The following is a 24,941-nucleotide window of genomic DNA, read 5'->3' on the forward strand; positions in this document are numbered from 1 at the left end:
CTCACTTTGATGAAGGAAAGTTCTCACCTTCCATGCAAAGGTCTCAGGGGAATTTCTGGATCCTAGAGGTTACCATTTGTGCTAGGTGTCATTTTAAGTATTCATCAGGGGAAAAACTCAAAAAGTTATGTCCCTGAGTCTGCTTTACCTTGACCCTTTCATTCTTTCTCAAGTAGTACTATGTGCAATTACTTGAAAAATTTCAAGAGATGGGAGGGCAAAAGGAGAAGATGTTAAACTCCAATTTTACTTGCATTATTGCACAAAAGATATTTGTCTTAGTTATAAAAGTAAACAGAAAAGAAATTAAATTGTTCTCAAACAGGAGTGAAATGATGAAAATTGCTTAGCCACAATCAAACCCTTTGAAGGACCGGGTCCCTGGGCTTGGGAGCTCAGGACCATAGCTGTGGAGGACACTGAGGTCAGTTGACATAACATGGCCCACAAGGACACTGGACTACATTCTACTGTGTCAAGTGGCAACAGTCTTGAAAGTTTGCAAGGAGCCAACTAAAATGCAATTTCCGGTCTCTCATAATTTGAAGAAAAAAAAAAAGAGTGAAGATATGCAAAGACTTATTCTTGAAAAAGACTGCTGGTCCTAATGCGTACATGAACTTCGTCTCCATGGCCCTGAGACGAGAAGAACTAGATGGTGCCCTGCTGATTGCTGACTGCTCTGAAAGCAATCACAGCACAAGGTAAGAGTAGCAGAAGAACATGGAACAAAACTCAAAATCATAAAAAAGATCAGACTTACTGGTTTAACAGAGACTGGCAGAGCCCCAAGACGATGGCCTTTGGTCAGCCTTCAAGTCTGGAACCAAAATCACTCTGTGACTCAACTTCTGGCCAAACAGCAGATGCCTATACTGTAAACAGTAACACCAGAAAGGCATACTCACCTTAACGCAATTAACTACAGATAGGAAAGGAAACAAGGATGAAGGGAACAAAGAAATCAAAGAAGGAAGAAAGAAGAGTGCAATTACAACGTGGGGATTGTAACCCACGTCACAAAACATAATGTGGATGAAGTGCTAAATGGGAAACCAATTGATGTGGAAACTTCCACTTAAATCACAATAAAAATTAAAAAAAGAAAAGAAAATAAGCTGCTCTCATAACTGCAAATGTGCTGACTAAGCCTAGATTCTCAATGATACAGTTCCTGCAAGGGCACTGGCTCTTCACTAGAAAAAAAATCCATCAAGTCAACAGTGAGGAGAGCCAGAAAGAACAAGTAAATGGCCATAGGAAATAGAAGGGTAGATGGGCCTTGTGGTCCGCTATTCGAGCTGAGCTGTGGTGAACACTCAGCTCATGTCCTCCACCACTCTCGGCCCAGGCAGCACAGAGCTGGGGCTTTAGTGTGGTGATGAAAGAAGAGTTTCTGGAACTGAGATTGCCTGGGTTCCACATCCACCTCCACACCTTTTCAGGAGTACAGTACTGGGCACATTACCCTCTGAACCTGTGCCCTAGTCTGCAATAAAAGGATACTTACCTCACTGGGTTGCTGTAAGCATTAAATCAAAGGTTATATACAAATATTAGTACCAGGTCTGACAACAGTAATATGGTACCAGGTTAGAGACTAAAGTGAACCTGGCTCAAGTCATGGTATTTTCAATTGCTTTGTATGCATATGATGATGGCGGAAACAACGAATAAAAAAGACCAAATAAGAACTGATGCCTTTGAATTGTGATGCTAGCAAGGAGAACTGAATATTCCATCAACTGCCAAAGACCAAACCAATCTGTCTTAGAGCAAGTGCAATCAGAGTGATCCTCGGAGGCGAAGATGAGACTTCATTTCACGTACTTTGTGAAGTACCATCAGGACTTACTGTCAGGCGGTGCCAGCCCTTAGCAAAAACCATCATTTTGGGAAAAGTATAAGGTTGGTGAAAAAGGAAGACCCTCGGTGAGAGATCTGACATCACCATAGTGGGTTTGAGCCGGAGGACTGTCAGGACGGCACGGGAAAGGGCACTATTTTGATCTGATGTTCACAGTGTCACCATGAGTGGTAGTTGCTCATTGGCACCCAACGAGTGGTCAACAGTAAGCATGCAATACATTTCAGTGCTTCTGCTGTCGCTGTAAAATCTTCTCCTTTAAATGCTAAAATCTGGCAAATCTACAAAACATTCAGAAACCAATATCCTTCTAACTGAATAATATAACACCATGGAGTATTTTTATTTAAAATTACTCACTAGCGAAGCCAAGATGTCACTTTGAGGACTAAGGTGTGCCTGTCCTAAGCCCTGGTATTTTCAATTGCCTCATATGCTTGAGGAACCTGGAATAGATAGGGAAGAGTGAAGAAGAACTGATGCCTTTGAATTATGGTGTTGGTGAAGAATAGGAACTACAACATAGACTGGCAGAAGAATAAACAAATCTGCTGGAATTTATACAAGGTGTAAAACCAAAATGTTTCCAAGAAGCAAAGATGGTGACCCTCTGTCCCATGTGCTTTAGACACAGTGTCAGGAGGGGCTAGTCCTTGGGGAAGGACATCATGCTTGATGAGGCAGAGGGTCAGTGAAAAGGAGGAAGAGCACCAATGAGATGCACTAATACAGTGGTTGCAACAATGGGCTCCACCATGGCAAACCCTGGGGCAGGACTGCCCAACGCTCTACTCTGCCGTACACAGGGTTCTAAGTTCAAACTCACTGACATCTGATGACAAAACAGCAACCACTGAAATCATTACACTGCAACTTTTCATTACCATGCATGCAATATTATTCAAAATGGGTGATCCCGGAGGACATTATGCTGAGTGAAGTATCTCAGTCACAAAAGGACAAATACTGCATGGTGTCACTGTTGTAAAACAGGACTGACTGGGGTTGGGAAGAGACTGAGAAAGATTGGTTCAATAATGTATACTGCATTGAAACAGATGAGGAAGAAAACTGTTTAAAAGGGATATGTGATTAGGGATTTTTGTCATGACAGGAGTCCAGAGCGAAGGCTGCATAGTGGAGTGGACCTGGGGGGAGGGACTGTAAAACAATGAAATAATTTTTCTTTTACTTTTCCAAGAGGGGAGTATACTGGGGGGGGCGTTGGGGGGGGAGAAAAGTGCAACAATGAATGAATGGAAATCCAAAGTCTCTGTAAATTTTCATTGAAATTAATAATAAAAAATTTTTAAAAAGATGATTCTATTAGCTCTACCAATTTAAGAAAAATGTCCAGAATAACCATTCTTCCCAAACATGAGTGTATCATATCGATCTATCATACATTCTACCAACTATCTGCCAATAAGGCATTAGACATGGCCAAGCAGAAAGTAAAGATGCCCTAAGTCTGAAAATAAAACAAATGTCAAAACACTAGAATAACTACAGAACCACACAGAAGGCAGCTGAGCCTAATGGTTAAAAAGCAAGACCTCATTCAATCTCATTGTCAGTTTGGGGCTCTGGGAAGTTATTTAACCCTTTGAGACCTCCATATCCTCTTGTCAGAGCACTGACCTCAAAACCAATGTGACCATATTGGGACAGCATTAGACATTCCTTTGAATGAAGCAAATGCCACCCATGTGATTAGAGCTAAAGGGAAATAGTCTAGGCAGACTACATGTAGGAATCAAAGGAAGAGGGGGAAAGAAATCCCAGCTGTCACCTCATATAAGCAATGTGTGTGCAAACTTCCAAGGCCAGAGAAGTAAATTAAACTGCCTCCAGCTCCGGAGACTGGGGAACTGCATTTGAGTGAGGTAAATCATCATGTTCCTGTAAGAATGATCCAACGCCGAGCAGCGAAGGTGGCACAGGTAAAGAACTCCACAGAGGTGCTGAAGGCCTCCAGGGCTTATGTCTTAAAATGAAACGCTGTGGACTCAATAAAATATTAAGAGATTTCTTGGGAGTTGGAAAGACAAATGGGATAAGATAAAATGAATGCACCCAGCATATGTCTTTTCTGTAATTTAGCAGAGTAGTCAATCAATAAGTGCATGATGGATTTGAATAAAAAATGTCCTGGGTAAGATCAATAAACACACACTGGTTTGGTTTTTGTTTTTAAAGTCCCAGCAAAGGCCCTGGCTTCCTGCTACCTGTCTTCTCTCGATAGTTGGTCTTGAATGGTGCCACTCATCAACCTCCATTCTCATATCGTTTCCCACTTTAAAGAGAACTCCTTGAGAGCAGGGTGGGTCTTTCTATTCTTTATGCTGCTTCATGGTGTCTACTATATTGCAGCCATTCCATAAATGTGGCTGTTGTTGTTAGGCGTCCTCCAGTAGGAACTAACTAACAGCTGATCCTCCCGGAGTATTCAGAGGCTGTAAGTCGTCTGGGGGATAGCCTAGCTTTCTCTACCAGCAGCGGGTGGATTTGAACCATGTATTGGGTTGGCAATGTAATTCAGATTAAAATCAGAACCATCACTTACTAGCTTGATGTGCTTTTGCGTAACTTTTGCAAAACCTGTTTTCTCATCTGCAAAATGGCAACAACTGCAGTAGCTGTTGCATTCTTGTAAGGAATAACGAACAAATGAGCATCAACTGCTGGTCCATAACAAGTGCTAGCTACAGACATACCTCACTGCACAGCGCTTCATTTCACGGTGCTTCAAGGCTATAGCCATTTTTACACATCAAAGGTTTTGTGGCAACCCTACACTGACCAAGTCTACTAGGTTGGTATGGTCTATACAAGCAGAGTTCCCTCCAAGCTAAATAGAAGGGCCTTCATCCTATTCATGGTATTCCAAAAAACCATGCACATGCAGTCAGGCTGGGCCATTTAATCAGAACTAGGGTAAGATATTAAGGGCCTGACTTTGGTTACATCTCACGATGAAGGCTGCTTGGTCTGTCCCATGTCCGTGAGCTTTCCCAGCCTTGCAAATGAAGACTGTTGCTAGCACTTCCACCCCAATGCTATTCTAGCAAACTGCTTGTGCTGACTGCATTTAGCTATAATCAATCAATCACAAATGAGGTGGAGGAATGCATACCTCTGAGTTTTGAGGTGGAACACAGCATCTCTGTTGCCAATGTTTCGTATCAGCAGAATCTTCTGGGTGCTGTATTTGACAGGGCACGTGGAGAAATTGAGCGTGTCAGGGAAATCCAGGATGGCTCGGGCCCCTCTAGCTTTAATTGGCACAATAAACTTCTCTCTTTCCGTGATGCAGGTCAACAGGTGGGCATAATCCTACAAGGGAAGCGAACCTCATTACTGATGGGGAAGTAAACCTCGTTACTGATGGGGAAGCGAACGTGGCCCAAACAAAATGCCACCACAGATAAAGTATTTTGCAAAGCGACCTAGGGTCTTCTCTGAACGTCGTGCAAGAATTATAGGTGTGTGTCCAATGACAATCTGTTTTCTAAAAAGAAGGGACAGCCAATGCAGGTGGCAAAACCTACCTGTCAATGAAGAAGGGTCACGTGTTTTCTGGATAACTGGGGGTTGGGAGGAGGGGAACATCAAGTCCCAGTTTGCTTTCCATCAGAGGAGGTTCATACCACGATCACTCTGACCACCTAGGGCCACCTTGGCTCTGGCCCCTCTTTCCTGGGTTGGTTGGCCCCTTAATTCAGCCCCTGCTCCTCTAGCATCTGTTTCCACCCAATGGTAAGGGAGAGGTTTTTAAATTTAAGTTATCTCGGGCTGCTCCTCTGCTCAAGACAATCCATGAAAGCGAGTCAGCGTGTCCACTGCACTGCCCCTCTGCCCCCCGGTCCTGGCTCATTCTGCTTCACACAGGCCTCAGGGCTGCTCAATGCATGTACTTCTGCCCTGAACGCTCTGGTCATGGCTCCCTCCTTCCCTCTCCTCCCTCGGGACTTTCCAGTTGGGCACTTTCTGCCGAGGCCTCCTCCGATTGGCACATTTGCCCTGAGCCTGCCTTCACCTGCCCATCACTCTCTAGCCTTTGTTTGGCTTCCTTCAGCACCATCTGACACATCGTGTATTTACCTCATTTGTTTACTGAGTATATGTCTTCCTCCTGCATACAGGGCTACGTGCCCATTTTATTGACTGCTTACCAAGTGCCTAGAACAGGGCCTATGACTCAGCACACGTCCCAGAGACATTTGTAAATGGATGAAAATAACTACCATGAGGATGAGGAGAGGTAGGTGCATAAAAACAAAGCTTGAAAGGAGATTGAAATTAGAGTGTTCTTCCTTACAGGGTGGCTCGGAAAGGTGTCTATGAGGTAATGGCATTCTACCAGAAGGAATCATCTCCCAGTCTTGCACATCACCAGATCTTTACTCCCTTATTCTGTTGACATTGAAATGTTGTCACATTCTCCTGGTGGATGAAACTCAACAACAATAACAACTGTTCTTGACTTTTACATTAAATGATTTGTGTGAGACATGAAGGATAATCTTAGCGTGTTTTCTCTAGCAACTTGGACAACGATCATTATAATAATTATATAATAACAGAATTAGGTAACTGCAGAAAACAGGAATGATTTGAAGAAAGGAAAGCATAAAAAGGAAGAGACTGCTCTGGGTGACAGTCACTAAGGAACGACTTTTGAACGGACACCGGAACAACAAACCACTGAGCCTGCCTGGTGAGATCTAGAAAAGACGTGCTTCTGGCAAAGAAAACTGCAAATGTAAATGCCCTCCATCAATCATCTCTTGGTTTTTCACACTGTGATGGTCTGCATATCACTGTGGAAGCTATGCCCTCGATATTTCAAATACTAGCAGGATCACTGACAGTAGACAAGTTTCAGTGGCGTTTCCAGACTAAGACAGACTAGAAGGGAGGCCCTGGTAATTTATTTATGAAAAAATAAATAGCCAGTTCCAACCCTACGAATGCACCAGAGCATTGTCTGGTGTAGGGCCGGCAGCTGATCAAGAGGTAAAAAGGCATTCAAAATACAGCTAGGGAAGAGCTGTCAAATCAGAGCAGAAATTAACAAACTCACCGCCACTGAGCTGGTTTCAATCCATGACTGACCTTTCGTAAGGATCCCTCCAGAGTGGTAAAGAGCAATGATGTCCCTGATGCAGGCCATGGTCTTCTCAAGGGCTTGCTATGCATCTGAGAGCTATACAATGACTAAAGATGACATAAGATGAATCGATGCCTTTGAGTTGTGGTGCTGGAGAAGAGTACTGAACATACCATGGACTGCTAAGAGAACAAACAGGTCTATCCTGGTGAGAGTAAAATTGGGTTGCTCTTTGGAGGCAAGGATTGTGAAGCTCCATCTGGCATACTTTGGGCATGCTGCCAGGAGGGACCAGTCCTTGGAGAAGGACTTCATGCATAGAAGGGTCAGCACAGGCAAGGGAGACCCTGGATATAAGATAGACTGACACAGTGACTGTGGTAATGGGATCAAGTGTGTCAGAGTCGATGAGGTTGGCTCAGAATAGGGTAAGGTTCAGAGGCATTGTTCATAGGGTCACTAGGCACCTAACAACACCACTGTACTCTGAGGCTGCAAATCTTAACAAAAGGGGCCTGTTCATCTTTTCCCTGCTGAGCCGCTGGTGGAGGCACTGGTAGATTTGAACCACCAGAGACGCAGTCTTTCGGTTAGTGGTGCAACATCTATGGACAAAAGCTCCTCCTCAAAGTAGAGTCAGCCTTAACTATGTGAATAAAGTAAAGCTTCCAGGACCTTCATTTGCAGGTGAGGCACAAGTGAAAATGAGAACAAATAGTGTTAAATATGCATTAACACCCAGAATGTGGAAGTAACAAAAGATGAAATGGAAAGCATACAGAACAATCCTCAGGGTAAGTGAGCTGAAGTGGCCGGCTACTAGCCAGTTTGAATCAAATAATCAAATTGACTATACTACAGATTGTCAAAGAAAGAACTAATATATCATGGAAGAAGTGCATGCAGGATGCTCCTTAAGAAGTGATGATGGCTATACTTTGTCCATGGATTTGGGACAAGCTGTCAGAAGGGATCAATTTTGTGGAAGACAGAGGGTGAGGCACTGTTCTGTTCTGTTCTACATGGCCATTTTCTATGAGTTGGAATAGACATGACAGCACCTAATAACAACAACAACAGATGTCCTCAGGTAGGAACGCGTAGTAGAAATGAATGAGCAGTATTTATGAAATGTATTAACATTGATTTGTTGGGCTCTTAGCTCCGCAGTCGATTTCAGGTTCCTAGATGGTAATGCTGGGCTCAATAATGACACTAGCCAGACACGAGGAAGCACCACATAAAGTACAACTTGCATTTAAGCATACTTGATCCGAGAAAACCCAAAAGAATTCAACAACAAAGCAGTCTAGTCTGATTACAGTAGAATCCTAAAGCGTTAAGTACCGTTTTCTTTTTTTTTCCACCGGAGATCAAACTCAGCAAGTAAAGACCCTGTTGGGAATTAGAAACTGTAAAATGTCTGGCACATGCAGAAACTCGGTATTAATTGAGGCTCTGAGAGAAAAAGCAGAAGACACGGCTAAAACTAGCGAGGAGGAGCTCCCCAGCACTGTCTTCATCTATGCTATCTTTACAGCTCCTCTGCCTTGTTCTAAATGGAATTTAAGATGACTGAAAATAGCTTGAAATGCTAATTATTCGCAGGGATGCTTCCAAACTTTCTACTTTTCTGAATGGAGAACACGAAAAGTTTCTTCAGAGTTAAATATTTTTCTTTTTGTAATCAATTCACAAGCCCATAAAGGAATAAGCAGAAAGCAAACAATCCCATAAAAATGTATTCTAGTCACTCAGGTTATGTACTTCATATGATTGCATTACATTAGATATCACTGTATATTGCCTTAGTGGCTCAAAATTAATTCAGATATTATGACCCGGAATCCTTGTCAGCCTACTAGTTAAGCAATTCCTTCAGCTGATTCATGCTCTTCAACCGTAGTTAGGGTCGGAGACAATCAGGGTACCGTTCAAAGGTAAAATATTTATTCTGAACTTTCTTCTTTCTACTCTGAGTGATCTAACAACAAATAACTTTATATCATATAACATTATCCTACATGACAGTATTCGCCAGATGAAATGTCCAAACCATTTGTTTTCTTTCCAAAATGCCCATCCTCCAAAATTCATCAACAACAGAATAGGAAAACAGCAGATCTGACTTTTTCTAAGAGGGGAAAGAATCTTAATTTAACGTCTGCCCTGTGATAGAAAGCAACAAGCCAATAATTCTGTCCTTTAAAATCTCAAGCAAAGGAAATGAGGTTTCTACTCTCCAGCAATCAAGGGCAAAGCCAGCACCAACACACTCTTTTTTACTTCCTTCCACTCCTGGATTTGAGATGGACTGTAACACAGATAAAACAGAGCTGATCAGGGCTGCAGAATTTAATACTCAGTGTCCCAAAAAGATGCTGTAAATTCCCTAACCATTTACAAATACAGTACAGCATGGGAAAGCTGGCACCTCTGTAAGGCAGAAACCTGCCACAGAAGGAAAATGCAAATCTCTTCCACCAACAGAGAGAAAGAAAAGTAGTCAGACTCTGTCAAAGGTGGAAAAATTATATAACTCAAATCTAACAAGGTGTCTTGCTGAGTGCTGATTCTCTCAAGTCATTATCTATTAGTAGTATAGATACTACTATGTATTTCTATATTGTCTCTATCTGAAATTCATCTCTTTAAAAGGAAGCATATCTTCTGAAACTCAAATCCATTTAGAAACATGGTTGACCAGGTCTCTTGGGCCTCATCCTCCACCTTTACAATTCTTCAGGGGATTCTGCTGAGGTCTCAACTTAACAACTGTATCTAAATCTCTCTCATCCATTAAAAAAGAATAACCTCTGACCCTTGGATTGAAATGAGAATGGGACTTCCTAGTTTTAATTCTGCCTTTGTTGGGTTTGATATACAATGAGGTGGTTATTTCATGATTCACGTACAGGTCATCCACTCAAGGTAAATAATTTCCCCTTCAGGGTTTTTCCCTAAATCTATCTATCTACTTACCATCATATCTATTTTCTAAGGGCCAACTCCTCTCCTGTGTGTCTCAATCCTTGTCAAGGATTTCCCTGAACCATCATCATTTCCACTTTCCTGAACAGCCCACATCAGGTCTCACCATGCTTGAACAGCCTCCACCTTAAATATAAAAAACCTACCTTACCCCCATCACCCCTCCAGCTACCTCCTCATTATTAGTTCCGCTTTACAGCAAAGCTCCTCCAACTGCCACCACCTTACCTTCTAGTTTCTCCGTCTTCACCCCGACTAATCCTGCGAGCCTAACATTCCATTAAAAAAATAAAGTTCTTCTCAAGGTCATTAATGACTTTGCCAAACTGACTGGCTAATCGCCCTCTCATTGTGTTCCACTTTCCCCAGCTTTGGACACCGCTGGGTCACTCACTCATTTCTCCCTGTGACCAATTCATTGTTCTGCTGCTTCACTGACTTCCTCTTCTCATCACCTTGTTGGCAACCCTTCTTCTGTTACTCCGAACAGCATCTTTGGTACAAAGGATTTTATACTTAAGACTTTCACATGCAGAGTTTTCACATATTTCTTTCTAGCCTTGCAACAACTTCTTTTATTGTGTTTATGTGTCCAATTGCTTATCTGACATTTCTACCTGGGTATCGGAAGGAAAGTTTCAGTTTTACCTATGAAAAACAAAGCTCCTGATTTCTCACTTCCCCTCCCCTTCAGCCCCAATAACCTATTCTTCCATTGTTCCCACCTCAGTAAATGGTGCCACCATTTGGCCAGCTGGTAGCCAAAATCCCGAGTCAGCTTAGACCCCTCTTTTTCCTTCACATCCTTCACCCAATTCATCAACAAATCCTGACAGCTCTACCATAAAATGTCTCAGCCTACCTGCTATCATGTTCACTATGAGCAGCCCAGTCCAAGTCATCTCCATCTTTTGCTCAACTATTGCAATAGCCTCTTGTTCCTATATGTCCCACATTTAATTCAGTTACACCAAAATAAATAAATAAATAAAATGCTTAAACTAGATAGACATTTCTTTCTCTCATATAAAAACAAACAGGAGTTAGGCAGGACAGCTCGGTATGGTGGTTCCATAGAGTTTTCCGAGGTCCAACTTCCTGAACTCCTCCTCTACTATCTGACAGTCAATGTCACCTCATGGTGCAGGGTGAGTCCTGGCAGGCCAGCTACTTCTCACAGCCAAGCTGCAGGCAAAGGCAGAAGGGCAAAAGCAGCACCTCCCTGCCATGTCGGTTCCTTCACGACATTCCTTCAGAAGTCCTCTGTATCTCATCACAAACACCCAGCTGCAACGGGGGTTGGGAAGCGTCATCTTTTCTTTCAAGCAGCAATGAATCCAACCAAAATTTATAGCTCAGTCATCAACACAGAATATTAATATCAGAGAAGGCAACTAAGGGTTATGCCTCAGATTCTCTATTTTCTACTCTACAGAATGATCCTGAAAGGTGAGCCAGATGATGTTATTTCTACCTAAAAATCCTCAGGGTAGATTATCTTACTGTTTCAAGTAGAAATTATCCCAGTGCTTCTGCATAATCTATACCTCAGAGTAAGCAAAAAGTTGGTAGGGAAAAGTTTTGTGTCTTTTTAAAATAACTTCTTAAAATTATTAAAATAGCTGTTACGTGCTGTTGAATCTGAACACTGATGACCTTTCCGTGGATTTTCAGAGGCTGTAAATCCCCCAAGAGGAGACAGCTCATCTTCCTCGAGGAGCAGCTGGTGGATCTGAACTGAGCACTTTTGGGTTAATAGCGCAACTCCTTACCACTAGGCCACCAAAGCTCCCTAATAATTCCAACTTGTAAATGAAAATGCTTTCTTCTGTTGCTGCTCCTTTTTAAAATTGTGTGTGTGTGTGTGTGTGTGTGCGCGCGCGTGCGCTGCTGCTCCTTTATTTGTGCTTTATGGACCATGCAAAGGCATTTGACTGTGTAGATCAAAAGAAATTATGGCTAACATTAAGAAGAATGTGAAACCCAGAACACTTAATTGTGCTTGTGCGAAAACTATACATCGACCAAGAAGCTACTGTGAAAACCGAGGACGGTTTAAAATTAGGAAAGGTTTGCATCAGGGTTGTATCTTTTCTCCACACTGAATTTAATCTGTATACTGAGCAAATTATTCAAGAAGCTGGACTCCATGAAGAAGAATGTGGCATCAGGAATGGAGGAAGACTCATCAATAGCCTTTGTTATGTGGATAACACAAACTTGCCTGCTGAAAGTTAGGAGGACTTAAAACACTTGCTGCCAAAGGTTAAACACTGCATTGCTTCTCAATTTAAAGAAAACAGAAACCCTCCACACTGGACTGATACGTACATCGTGATAGATGGAGAAGAGATTGAGACTGTCAATGACTTGATCTTACTTGGATCCACAATCAATATACTTGGACCAGCAGTCAGGAGATCAGGAGATGTACTGCACTGGGAAAGGGTGTGGTCAGGAACCTCTCCAAATTATGGAGGAGAAATTATGTCAGTTTGAGGACTAAGGAGTACCTGGTATAGGTCATAGTCTTTTTCAGAATGACAGAAGAGTAACTGACACCTTTGAACTGTGGTGTTGGGAAAGACTGCTGGATATCCCATGGACTGCCAACAGAAGAAAACAAATAGATGTGTCTTGGAAAAGGTGCAGCCAGAGTGCTCCCTGCAGGTAAAAGGTGATGAAGCTTCTTCATCTCACACACTTTGGACATGTTGTTAAGGGAGGCTATTCCTTGGAGAGGGGGATCATGCGGGAAAAGGTGAAGGGATGGCAAAGGAGAGGAAGGCACTCAACCAAGTACACTGTCACAGTGACTGTGGCGATGAGCGTGAGTGTGTCAGAGATTGTCATTACAGCACAGGACAGGAAAGGGTTCAGGTGCGTTGTTCATACTCAACACAACGGCACCTAACAACAACAGCTTGTTACTCGCTATGCCAGACAGAACTAGAGAGTGATGGCAAGTTCGGGGGAGGGCTAATTCCAGGCAGGAAGAAAGCAAAATCCATGTCATTAGTTTCTTCTAAGTGCCAACAACAAAAGTAGGGTAAGATCTGATTGTGGAAAATTTTATGTTATCTATGCCATCATTCCAAATGCTGGCAGTGTTGTTCATTATTAAATATTGAGATAAATAAAATATGTGAACGTTTTTCTATTCTTCTCAGGTTTTAAATTTTATAAGCCACAAATCAGCAAAACTACTCTGACAACCAATTAGAAAATATTCCAACTTGGATATTTTCCTAAGACATAACTGGGCAATAAAACCACCTCCCTGCATCCTCCTTCCAGTCCTGGCTCTCCTGGCCCACAGGACAGCACGCTGTAAACAGATGCTACCTTAAACTCCGACTAAGTACCTTATATTTCTTTCTCATGAAAGCCCAATATTTTTCACATTTCTCTTAGCCATAAAGATGCAAGTTGCAGAGGTCAAGAAAGACACTCGACTCGAGAATTTCACGGTGTTCTTTTATGGTAACATTGATACCATCTTTCCACAGGGCACGACATGTCTATTAAGATTATTAGATTAATAACATAGTCAGTCATCAAAAATAAAAAATGTCAGCGTGAGAGGCAGAGATAAGGAAAGCCAAAGTGAACTGACTGCACCTGCTATCTGAGTATTTGGCACCCTGAACAAGTTAAATCCCCAGGAAGCCAGATAAGTAGATGACAGGGGGGGAAAAAGTGCATGATCATCTTGGACATGCTAATATGCATGAGTGCTGAAAATCCAATGGGTAAGGGGACTGGCTTATTAGGCTGTGGCATGCTGCAATTTGCATATCTCAACCTCCAGATGTGAGGAGGGTAAGTGAGGATGGGCGGGCTTAGATCAGCAGGGGAGAAAGAGACGAAAAGATATGCATATGTACTCAGGCTATCAATTTGGGCAACTGAAGATAAAGTGACAGTGGCGGCCTAGTGGGGAGAAAGGGAGCTCTGGTGGCCTAGTGGCAAGAAGCTACACTGCAATCCCAGAGGAACACGGTTCGAATCCACCAGATGCTCTGCCGGAGAAGGAGGCGTAATATCCTCCTGTACCAGTCAGATCTGATTTGACGGTACACGCACACAAAATAATTAAAAAAAAAAAAAGAAAGAAAGTTGTGCTGCTAGTCCACAGGTGGTGCCTTTCTGGCAGTTCGACTCCACCAAGGAGGGAAGATAAACAATCTCCTCCCATGTGATTGACGGCTTCTGAAAACCCACTTGGAAGGTCAGCTACGAGCCGGTGTGACTCAACAGCCACGGGTGAAGAGCTGAGTGAAAGGACTGACTTCTCTTCTCCCTAAAGCACATCTATCTCTTGTTAGTCTGGGCTATATTCTGTGCTGTCCTGAGGACGGTGTGGCTCACCGAGCAGGATGTGCTGGGCATGGCCATGTGGCTCTCCACCAGTCAGGGTGGACGGAGGTGCCGCAAGGCTAGCAGTGCTAAGAGCGGGGCCTTGCTCAAAGTGCAAGCACACCGGGATCTTGGCAGACCAAAGACCGCTAAAAACTACTGCCACGAGGGTCGCCGAATGCTTGTCTGCATTAGTCCACAAAAGAAGAGAACAACTCTGACTTCAGGAAAAGGAGTTCTGAGTATTACTTCAGTGCTCACATGTTACACTCAAGTCCAACATCAAATGTCAATGTACTCAAAACTTGACAGCAAAATAGCTCAAAACTCATTGACAGAGTCGATTCTGACTCGTAGCGACCCAGGAGGGATGAGCAGAACTGTCCCCACAGTGTTTCTGAGACAGAAATCTTTCTAGAAGCTGTATCTGTCATTGAGGAGTCGGAGGTGTGTTAGAACTGATGACCTTTCAGTCAGCAACCAAGTGCTTCAGCTACTTCATCGTCACAGTTTCTCAGCCATTATTTCCCCTGTGTCTCCTCACACGTGTTTGCAGCCACTGACAACTGCAAGTGTTTAGAAGAATAAATAGCAGGTCAATACTGAACTTAGCTGATTTTCAAATCTGATATATCCCTATAGACATGAAATATTAAGACAGATGAAAGACTACAGCAAAATTTTAAAGGTAGGAGTGAGGTCAGCAGCCACTATGCAGAGCCAAGTAATGATCCTCACTGGAAATGCTAGCGGTTCATGTTTATACAGTAAATGCAGCTAGACTTAAACTACAGCTCAGTGATTTGTTTGTTGTTTAGGGAAGCAGTTAAAACAACAACAAGTCCCTTTTCTGTTAGCTTCTGAATATGGAGAATGTAAAATATAAATAAAGCAAATAGTCTAGGATAACGAATTCCTATGTGTCCATCACCCAGACTCATCAATCCTTAACATTTCCTCATTCTGTTTCATTTGTACCATCACTCTGTTAGTTTCACATTTTTAAGGGGAAATGGATATACAGGTGAATGCATAGATGTTAATGGACAATGGTGACCACTGAACTCACCCATGCACCACACGTGCCCACGTCCTCAGAAAGTTCCCCACGCCTAGCACAGCCGGACAACCTGCAGAACACAACCACGTTTCTATAACCGCACAGGTGTCTCCAGCAGAACTACAATGTGAGGATCTGACGGTCAAACGAAATCCAAGTTCTAGTCTCTTCACAGAGAGTATGCACACAGAGCCACAAGGGAAGAGGAGAGGGGAAATCAAACAAAACACACACCAAGGGCTTTGGTAATAGAAAATAAAATTCCCTACTTCTGGGACTATTTATCTTCTAATTTATCTCAATAATACCCCAAAGAAAATTAAACCCACTGCTGTCAAATTGATTCAGACGCCTGAATGTGAAACAAAATACAATACCATAAAAACAACCAGAGAAATAAATAGTAATAATGTGAACTGGCAAAATAATAGCAGCAGTATTAATATAATGGGATTTTTAACCACCCACTCCAGCCATACATGGTGGGCAGACCAAGTTAAATCCTAAATGCCTGCTGTCTAGAAACACAGCAGCAGTGGTGGCAGGAATCCTGGTCATGATACTAACAGAAGTTCTCACTGACTCCACTACTGGGCAATTCAGACTAACATACCAACTATTACCATCAGAAGAAGCCCTTGAGGAAACTGTAAGCCCAGTTTACAAGCCGGGCTGCACCTGAAAGGTCAGCAGCTCACACCCACAGCCACTGCTCAGAGAAGATGGGCCATCTGTGCTGCTGAGATTCTAGCCTTTGAACCGCGCTGCAGTCTCGCTGTGAGTTAAAGTGACTCACAGCAGTGGGTCTAGTGTCTAGTTTAGGGATTACTATTACATATAACCTTATAGGGAAACTTCTTTATGCTCATTTCAGTTGTCTTTGCTGCCACAATCTAATCATGTTGGTAAAACTCCTCTCCTTTTCCCACAAGTGCCCAACATTAACCCACCATCAAAACCCCCCCTGTCATGGAGTCCAGCTAACAGTGACCCACCCTTGGGTTTCTGAAGACACACACTTTCACAGAATGCCCATCCGTCTCCCCTGGACGCACTGGTGGGCTCTAACAGCCAACCTTTGGCTTAGCACTTCAAGCCACAATGCATGAACCATGCTGCCAGGGCTCCCACTTCGGCCAGGGAAGGAAAGTCTCCCAAGCACTCTGTCTTCTCGGGTAAAGGCTGCAGAGGAAGCCTCCATCCTCAGTTCCCGCCCCCAGCACCCTCATCTGGGGAGGAATGGAGGAGACTGACAGTGGGCTGGATTCCCCACAGCTGTGTGTGGCCCCAAGTCACGCCTCCTCCTCCTCCTTCACTTAGCCTCTTTCTAGGTCACTGATAGGGAATTAAGGGCAAGTAGATCAATTTCTCTGCAGGTTCTCCACCATCCCTTGGGGAGAGGGAGCAGGCCTCTTCCACCAGTCCCCAGGCCCTGGCCATATTCTTCTTCCATTGATGAAGCGAACGCTGTGATCAATATTTGGGTCCTGTATCTCCTTCCTAAACTACCTAGAATCTGAGGAAAGATGGAAGCAACAAGGGTCCTAACCTTCCAACAAGCAACAATTGTTAGCATCTGCGTTGGCTCACGGCACCTGAGCCACCCCTTTTCCTTTTTATGTCCCTCCAGCTGTACTTTGGGGTTTAAATATGCTCGGGCAGAGGGTTGAGGGCAGATATCCTTCCTCACACTGTGGCCACTTAAAGGACGTTCCTCCCTCATTCTCAGAGATGTACCATCCCCTCCTGACAGCACCTCCCTTCCCTCCCCAAGTCCCAACCATCTCGATCAACATTCGCAATGGCAAACTGCAGGTGACAGAGACTCGGTCACATGGGGGCTGGCACCTACTTCACGCCCATGTGGCAGTTACCTTGTTCTCCTCTGGACTGAAAAGGATTCGGAAGATGGATGGCACTCCTGGTGCTACTTTGTGACCGATGTCTTTGGGACTGATGATTTTAAAGTAAGGTGAACTTTCCTCAATGATTTTGACCATCCTTGGAATCTGCAAGCAAAGCAGAGGACTCGGAATTAAGCACCAACTGAATGCTTTATCTGCTCCTTACCAACTGCACCACCTTGGTCAGGTCTGAACTTCAGATTCCTCAAGTGAAAAGCAGCTAACAGGTTCTACCTTTAGCTCAGAATCCTGCCCAAAGCAAGCACTCGGAGTGGTGGGTACTGTTTTCATCCTGCCCATGATCCTAACCTCTCTAATGCCTGTGATCAGAGGCAGTTATGTACTGATGAGATGACTCCTGGGCTCTTTGGCAAAGTTCTCACACTTTTGCCAATTTAGATCTAGAATCTAGGTCATTAGCTCTAGACCTGAACCAGCAGCCTACCTTACTTTCCAACTTCGACCTTACTGCCTCTGAAGCCAGCAGTGTGTGGCCTGCAGATCTCTCTCTCCTGAGATTTGATCCACAAACCTGGGACTCATCAACCTCGACACTTGGTACATCTCCCCATCCCTGTGCGTGTGTGTACGTGCGTGAGCACGTAGCATGCACTTCACTGATTTTGCTTCTCTAGAGTATCCAACTTAAGAGGGCATTTAATACATTTTAGCACTAATTTTTATTAACATTATTATTAGCACTCATTTTTAGTATTACTACAACCTTTTGCCCTTTTTGTTATTTTAATGGAGCGATCTTCAAAGACCAAGTAAGTACTACATCATGATAGATAACGAAGAGACTCAAGTTGTCAATGATTTCATCTTGCTTTCAGTCACAATCAACATCTTCAGTACCAGCAGTCAAGAAACCAAAGACGTATTACACTGGGAAAGCTGGCTCTCAGAGACCTTTCTGAAATATTGGATAGCAGCGATGTCAGCTTTAAGATTAAGGTTCATTTGATTTAATTAGCATTCAAAACAGCTCATCCAAATAGGTACTATTTTTATCCCACGCCTTGGTGAAGTGAAGTGACGTGCCTAAAGTCCCGAGCAGACAGATGGCATAGCTAAAGCAACTCCTCTGACTCTGGAGTCTGGGAGTCCATAAATTCTAAGCTCAGCAGAGTTGTGCTGTGGTTAGTGAGTGGTCACGATTTATTCTCACCCTGTGTGTGTGGGTGTAGGGGGGTGTGTGCAAAAGACAGAAAAAATAATGTCCAAACAAGCTGTCTTTGTCCCGCCATGAGAAAGCAGGCCAACAGGGAATGGTACAGCGAGCCTCTCAGTGTTCCATGATTCCTTCTGAGACCCTGAACTAAGGCAAGAGAGGAGGAGAAGGCCTGACAGCAGCCACAGGAACAGGGGTCGTGGGAGGGACTAAGCCTGCCTCTGAAAGGAAGGTGTCTGCTTGCTGGTAGCTGCATTTCCCCCTCTTCACAGTGTGTCCTCCAACACTCAGGCTGCATCTTACCTCTAAGAGCTGACTTACGGGTACTGAGCTCCCTTTGGCAAACAAAACCTACATAAGCCCTTTGCCCTTGATTTGCCAATGTACAGCTACAGATAATCATTCCTAATTTCTGGTCAGGGTGGAGCAACCAGGCGTTCCTTTGGCGTTCCTCCTCTCTGCCTTGAATAATCTAAAAATACCCGAGTAAGAGTCACACAGTAATGGAGAAAGGGGAGAACTGGACGTAAGAAACGGAATTAGCCAGCAATCCTACAGGAAGAGAGTCTTAATGTCTATATAATGTACTTCTTCTTGAAGTCTAGGAAGGTAACCCTGAGCGCCTCCAATTATTTTTCTTCCCTCTGCCTGCCCTTTTAGCCTGTCCCACGAGCCTCTCCTGTGAATGCTGCAGCAAAGAACCAAATGCAGCATTTTCTCCAGAGTCTGACTCTGCTGTCACCAAATCACCTCCTTGATCTCTGAAAGGCATCACTGATTCCGTTAATGAGCTACCACACTGATGAGAGCTGCAAGCCTTCCCATCTTCCCCGGATTCTTGCCCAGGCTTTGGTGCTCTTCTCTTTTTTCTTATAGTTAGAATTTTCTGTGTCCACATCTTGAGACTCCTCTAGGTATTACTATTGTCTTCACACCTGAAGTTTAGCCATCTCTCAGATGCCTTCGTCTCCATCTGATTACTACTCACACTCAGCAGTGCTTCAAGCTGACCTTCTGGATTCTGCTGTCTTTCATTCTTGATAGATGTTAAGGAAATCTCTAGGCATTTAATATCGTGTCTGGGAAAAAGCCCTAAGTAATCTTCAAAGAAAAAGACAGAAAAACTAGAGAAGACAGTCTCAGCTGCAATTGCAGAGACAAAGGAGAGACGGGGGAAGACTTTCCAAAGTATCTTAAGACGACAAAATCTGAAGTCTATATGAAGTAGAAGGGAGGAGAGAGGACAAGAGAAAAACAAGATTTACATTTCTGTAAGAGAAAATAATTTTTTTAATTTGTAGAATTTTAAATGTACTTCTGGCTCAGTGACCGCAATCCCTTTAAGCGGATTTCCGACGCTGAATTATGGATTAGTGTGACTCTAGTGTAAGGGGAGCTGGGGTGGTGGGGTCTGCAGTGTGTGCTGTTAACTCAGAGGCAGCGTACCCCCAGGGGTTTGGATCCAGCAGCCGCTGCTCAGGAGAAAGCTGGCCAGTGGCTTCCCATTGTGAGGAGCGGTTGTGCACACAGGAAGGAGGGTTACCAGGAGGTGGACTTGATTCAACTGGCAGGACTTGAAAGCACTAGTGCAGAGTAGGTACAAGTAACTGCCTTGACTTAAACGAAACATCTAACCCAGCTGGTCATGTGAGTAGCCTTCAGTCCAACCACTTGGTCAAATCCTTTGAGATCTGGTAACATAGTCCAGCAGGAGCTGCGCCGTTAACCCACAGACACTGTGCCTTCAGTGGTTCAAATCCACCAGTCTCCTCCTGTGTGCTCTACAGTCTTGGAAACCTTCAGAAGGATCAGCTACAATCAGAATCAACCCAACAGCAACGGGAAGAAGAAGAAGAAGATGAGTTGGTCTTTCATTCACCACACAGTCCTAGTGCTGGAGATTTACTGTCCTGTGACTGAACACAAACCAGTCAACAACCCGATGATGTAAGCTTGACTTCACTGCGCTTCCAGTCCAAGGGCTTGCCTTTCAGACTATTGTCTACGTTCTCTCAAGTTGTAATTTTAAAAATGACCTCGGATTCGAGAGTACCCACTCTACTCTGCCCCATTCTATGCACCCTGGAAAGGTTCATGCATCTCAGCAAACACACTTACTTTGTCATTGTTCCTCAGGATCAGGGGAACTTCATAGACTTCACAGGGAGTGTAGTTCTGAAACACGATTTCTGACGGAAAGGGCTGAAACAATGCTTGATCCAGGTCAATTTCTGAAAACTGCAGTCAAGAGAGAAAATTCATCAAACTGTAACACAAATAATGTCCAGCAAGGTAAAAAAATATGTCACACTAAGATACACCTGTGGAAATTAAAACTAAGAACATGGGACACATTTGAAAAGGGCCTAACTGCTATAAACATTAATAATCACAATCAATGGTGGTGTTACTTTTAGCAATTTCTTTACTACAAGAGAAAGTATTACATTTTGGACTTCAATTTTTTTTAAAAAACAACACAACAAAACCAAAACATTAGCGAGAACAAATCAACCCCAGACTTAAATTTCTGGCAATGGTGAGAGGAGTAATTGGAATTAATTTCCTTGTGAAAATCACCAGAAAAGCTGGATCAATGAACGCCCTCCTGGACGTTCAAGAAGGAAACTGAAATAAAGGCATTTTCAGAGAGATAAAAATAGAAAAAGAAATGGCATCAACTTTGAGAGGGAAAGAAACAAAGAGAAGAAACAGATCTAAGCTGTTGAGCTTTGTAGGAAAGAAAAGAGTAACAAAAGTGTGGACAGAGGAGTTAATTGGAACTAATATGACAATGGTATTAAACGGTGGGGTTCAAAATATTACACAGAATTTTTAAAACCACCAAACCATCAATATCATAGTAATCAGTTGAAGGATAAAATGGAAGGAATGAGTTCTGAAATCTTGCATTATGCAGGAAAAAAAGGTAAAAGTATTGATTAGTGCTACAATCTGACAAGTAAAAACTTCATTCCGCTACCTCTAGGTTAGTCGTAAGTAAGTAGCAGTCACCAGATATTTCCTGCTTTCTGTCTTTTAGATATATGCTAGGACTGCAAGTTCTTACTTCCTTTGAAACTAGACATGATCATGAGATTATAGGCAATATATGACACTTCAAGGTAAAAGCTTTAAAAGCCGCTATGTATTTCACCACATTGCCTCTTGTTGCGATGATTTCAGTGATGTCCACTGAGATGGCTAAGGATACCTGGCAGCATAGTAGTTAAGTGCTTAGCTATTAATCGGTAGGTCAATGGTTCAAACCCACAATAACTCCTCTGCTTCCATAAAAGGACACAGTGTTGGAAACTCTATGGGTTTATTCTAGGTCTATTCTAGGGGTTAAGATGGCTTGGGTTGCACTGCCAACCCCAAAAGGACATGGTTCTAGTCCATCAGTTGCTGCATGGGGGAGAAAAAAAAGGTGAACAACACTTGCATTATTCACTGCCTCTGAAAACCTGCCGGAGGGTCAACCATGACGGTTCTAACATTATGGTACACAACAACAACCACAACCCTGTCCTGTAGGGTTTGCTATGAGCCAGAAACAACTCCACAGCAGCAGGTGAGCTTTTTGGTCTGACTGAGATGGCTCCACATTTGTTCTGACGAGCCAGAATCGGTAACAAATACCTACTTTCATAAGCAATCCTTCTTTCTAGTGATGACAACTCAGGTAAGAAGGAATTGCTTGTATAGCAAAAGGATAATTTCATTAGGCTTGGCTAATACAGTTCATGATTTTGTAAACTACATTGTCAAACAGTGTACTGAAGCAGTCAAGGAAGAAGTGTGACGCGTGAGAGGCATTTTAAAGGAGATCTACACTTACTGCCATTTTTTCCACAGCAAGTCACACATATAAAGATCCAGAGAAGCAGAAAGGAGGGCTTAACCCCCAGTCAGGAAGTCGAGTTCACTCCCAGCACCCAGAGCAGAGCAGGATTGCTCTAACGGGTTTCCAAGGCTGTAAATCTTCACAGAAGCAGACTGCCTCATCTTTTTCCCAACGAGCCACTGGAGGATTTGAACTGCTGACCTTTTGGTTAGTGACTCAGTAATTGATCAAGCAACAAGAGGGATTATTTTGCCATTTAGTTGCTCTAGGAGGCTCATGCCTTGTAGAATATGCATGAGGAAATACGACAGAAAGCAGCTACCTTTTTTTATTATTATGCACATTTACACACACACTCTCTCTCTTTCTCTCTCTCTCTCCTTCACTGACACTGTGTTTCATACAGTCACTCCCAGCTACCTTCTGATGTGTCGTCTCCCCCATATCCAGGAGTTCTATGATCTGCGGCCGACACATCACGTGTGTACTCGCCAGTCTCTCCTCGGTGGTGAGAGACATTTCCTTCAGGAACTCGGAGGGCGTCAGCTAGGATTTAAAACAACAAGAGCTAAACATTCACAAACGGTTACACTACAAAATGTTTCCTAAGTGCCGATAATGAATAATTTGTGTTGGAAGCTTTCAGGGCTGTCCCTGACCAAGTTCCCTCACTAAATATTTAAAACAACCAAATTTTGTAGGCATTTTCTGGGTTGTCCAATTTAAAGGAAGTCCAATGTAAGTATAAAGCCTATCATCTTGAAAATGGGAACTACTTTGTGACACACACCAAAACATCAGTATTATTACTATTATATCTGAATTATTAGGTAAATGATGGCTTTTTGTATCTGGAAGTATTCCTTTAATGTTTTTATGACATATATGAATACAAGTGTTTAACTAATAGACATTAGATATGGACGTTACTTAACTGCTCTGACTTACATACAGATTCACCCTCAATGCATAGAACAGAAATAAATATCTGGCATTTCTGAGCTCGGCAACTTGATGTAACAAGTGATTTGAAAGAATCACACACAACAGTCTGGGGAAACTGCACAGAAGGACGTCCAAAAAGCTTAACCTCTATGCTCAGAAGCAGCCTCTGAGCTTAAAACACTAAGTTCCTAAAATTACTCACAGTCTCCAGACCTATTATGTTTAAGACATTTCTGTTTCTCAACTGACATTAAAACAGGCAATCCAAGCCACTAGATGTTTAACTCTCATCACTACATCATGTAATTGGAAAGCTCAGGAATGAGTTGGAATCTTCAGAATCACAAGATCACACCTAGATCATGTTTTCAAAGTCAATCAATCATCAAATCCAGTAGATGGTCATGCACACAGACCTCAACTGGAACATAATACGCTTTTAATACTTTCTACTGTTGGGGTGGTGCGGGGGATAGAATAGAATAGAAATGGCACAAGACATTCCAGACTCCAGCTCCCTGGTGCTGAGTCAGTTCTGCCTCACTGAGACCCTCCGTCAAGGAGTCTGTGGCCATAAACTGTAATAGGAGGAGACTCTGCATCCTCCTGCTATAAAGCGGCTGGTAGATTTGAACCACCAAAGACGCATGCCCATGGGTTCTGCAGTGCAACTCCCTAGTGTTACTCTAGAATGTTCACACTGCTCTAGGGCCTACTTTACATGCACAGAGATTATTATCACTGGTACAGGATAATGCTTAAGTATTTGTCAAGACTTTTTAAAAACCTTCAGAAATACATAATTTAGCTGATTCATTCTGCCTTAGGTTAAACAGCCAGCGCTCCTCAAGAACACTTATTTCCCTACAAATTAAATTTCTGTGATGAAGTGCATTAAAATGGAGACATGTTTCTAATACAGCTTTCAATGTGTAAATTCCATTCGATTGGAATTCAAATATCATCTAAGCTATGATTTAAATAAAAACAAAGATGTTTTAACAAGCAAAATAAAGAAGGAAAAAAATGTCAGGAGTTATTTTAAGCATCCAATAATCACTACCACAAAAGAGAATGGTGACTGATTTTCTAATAAAAATCCAACTTAAGATCAATGTTTAAAATGAAGTGAATACTATAGAAAGATTTTATTCATATGGGACATGCTCCCAGTCAGGAGCTTTTGTGTGGCGGGAGACAGTGGGAATGCTTGAGCTCACGGAGTTTAAACCATGCCTTGGTTTTTTAAATCCAGTGGGAAACTGAGGAAGCGTCAGAATGCTCCCATTCAGGCACTTTTGTGTGGCGGGAGACAGTGGGAATGCTTGAGCTCACGGAGTTCGAACGGTGCCTTGGTTTTTTAATGCAGTCGGAAACTGAGGAAGTGGCAGAGTCCTCCCAGTCATTCAGAACGTCGCTATGAGTCATCTACGACTCAACTCAATGGCACTTAACAACCACAACAACGAGCTCAGTTGGCCTAGTGGATAGAAAGTGATGCTACCGAGCCAAAGGTGGGTGATTTTAATCTGTGGCCCCTTAACTGTTTTTGGTCAAACATTCTTCTAAGTGGTATAGCACTGGTCTGTGCATTGCTGTACAAGGTAACTCGTGGTTGCTGTGATGCTGACCACTGTGACACTGATGTGTCAAATGCAATAATGGTTACCCATGGTGGACA

At 43.0% G+C, this 24,941-nt stretch overlaps 1 protein-coding gene across 1 annotated transcript in view; it reads right to left on the reverse strand.

The window, feature by feature from the left end:
- HYDIN (HYDIN, axonemal central pair apparatus protein) overlaps window positions 1–24,941 on the reverse strand; it is a 294,240-nt gene that overhangs the window by 268,398 nt on the left and 901 nt on the right. Inside the window, exons 2-5 of the mRNA XM_006878867.1 lie at window positions 22,736–22,861; window positions 20,587–20,706; window positions 17,265–17,399; window positions 5,004–5,203 (exon numbers count right to left, since the gene is read on the reverse strand). Coding sequence (XP_006878929.1) covers window positions 5,004–5,203; window positions 17,265–17,399; window positions 20,587–20,706; window positions 22,736–22,861 — 581 coding nt within the window. The remainder of the gene's footprint in view (window positions 1–5,003; window positions 5,204–17,264; window positions 17,400–20,586; window positions 20,707–22,735; window positions 22,862–24,941) is intronic.

The sequence above is a fragment of the Elephantulus edwardii genome, unplaced genomic scaffold, assembly GCF_000299155.1.
Source record: "Elephantulus edwardii isolate Elephantulus edwardi_28Jun2011 unplaced genomic scaffold, EleEdw1.0 scaffold00001, whole genome shotgun sequence".
Lineage (NCBI taxonomy): Eukaryota > Metazoa > Chordata > Mammalia > Macroscelidea > Macroscelididae > Elephantulus > Elephantulus edwardii.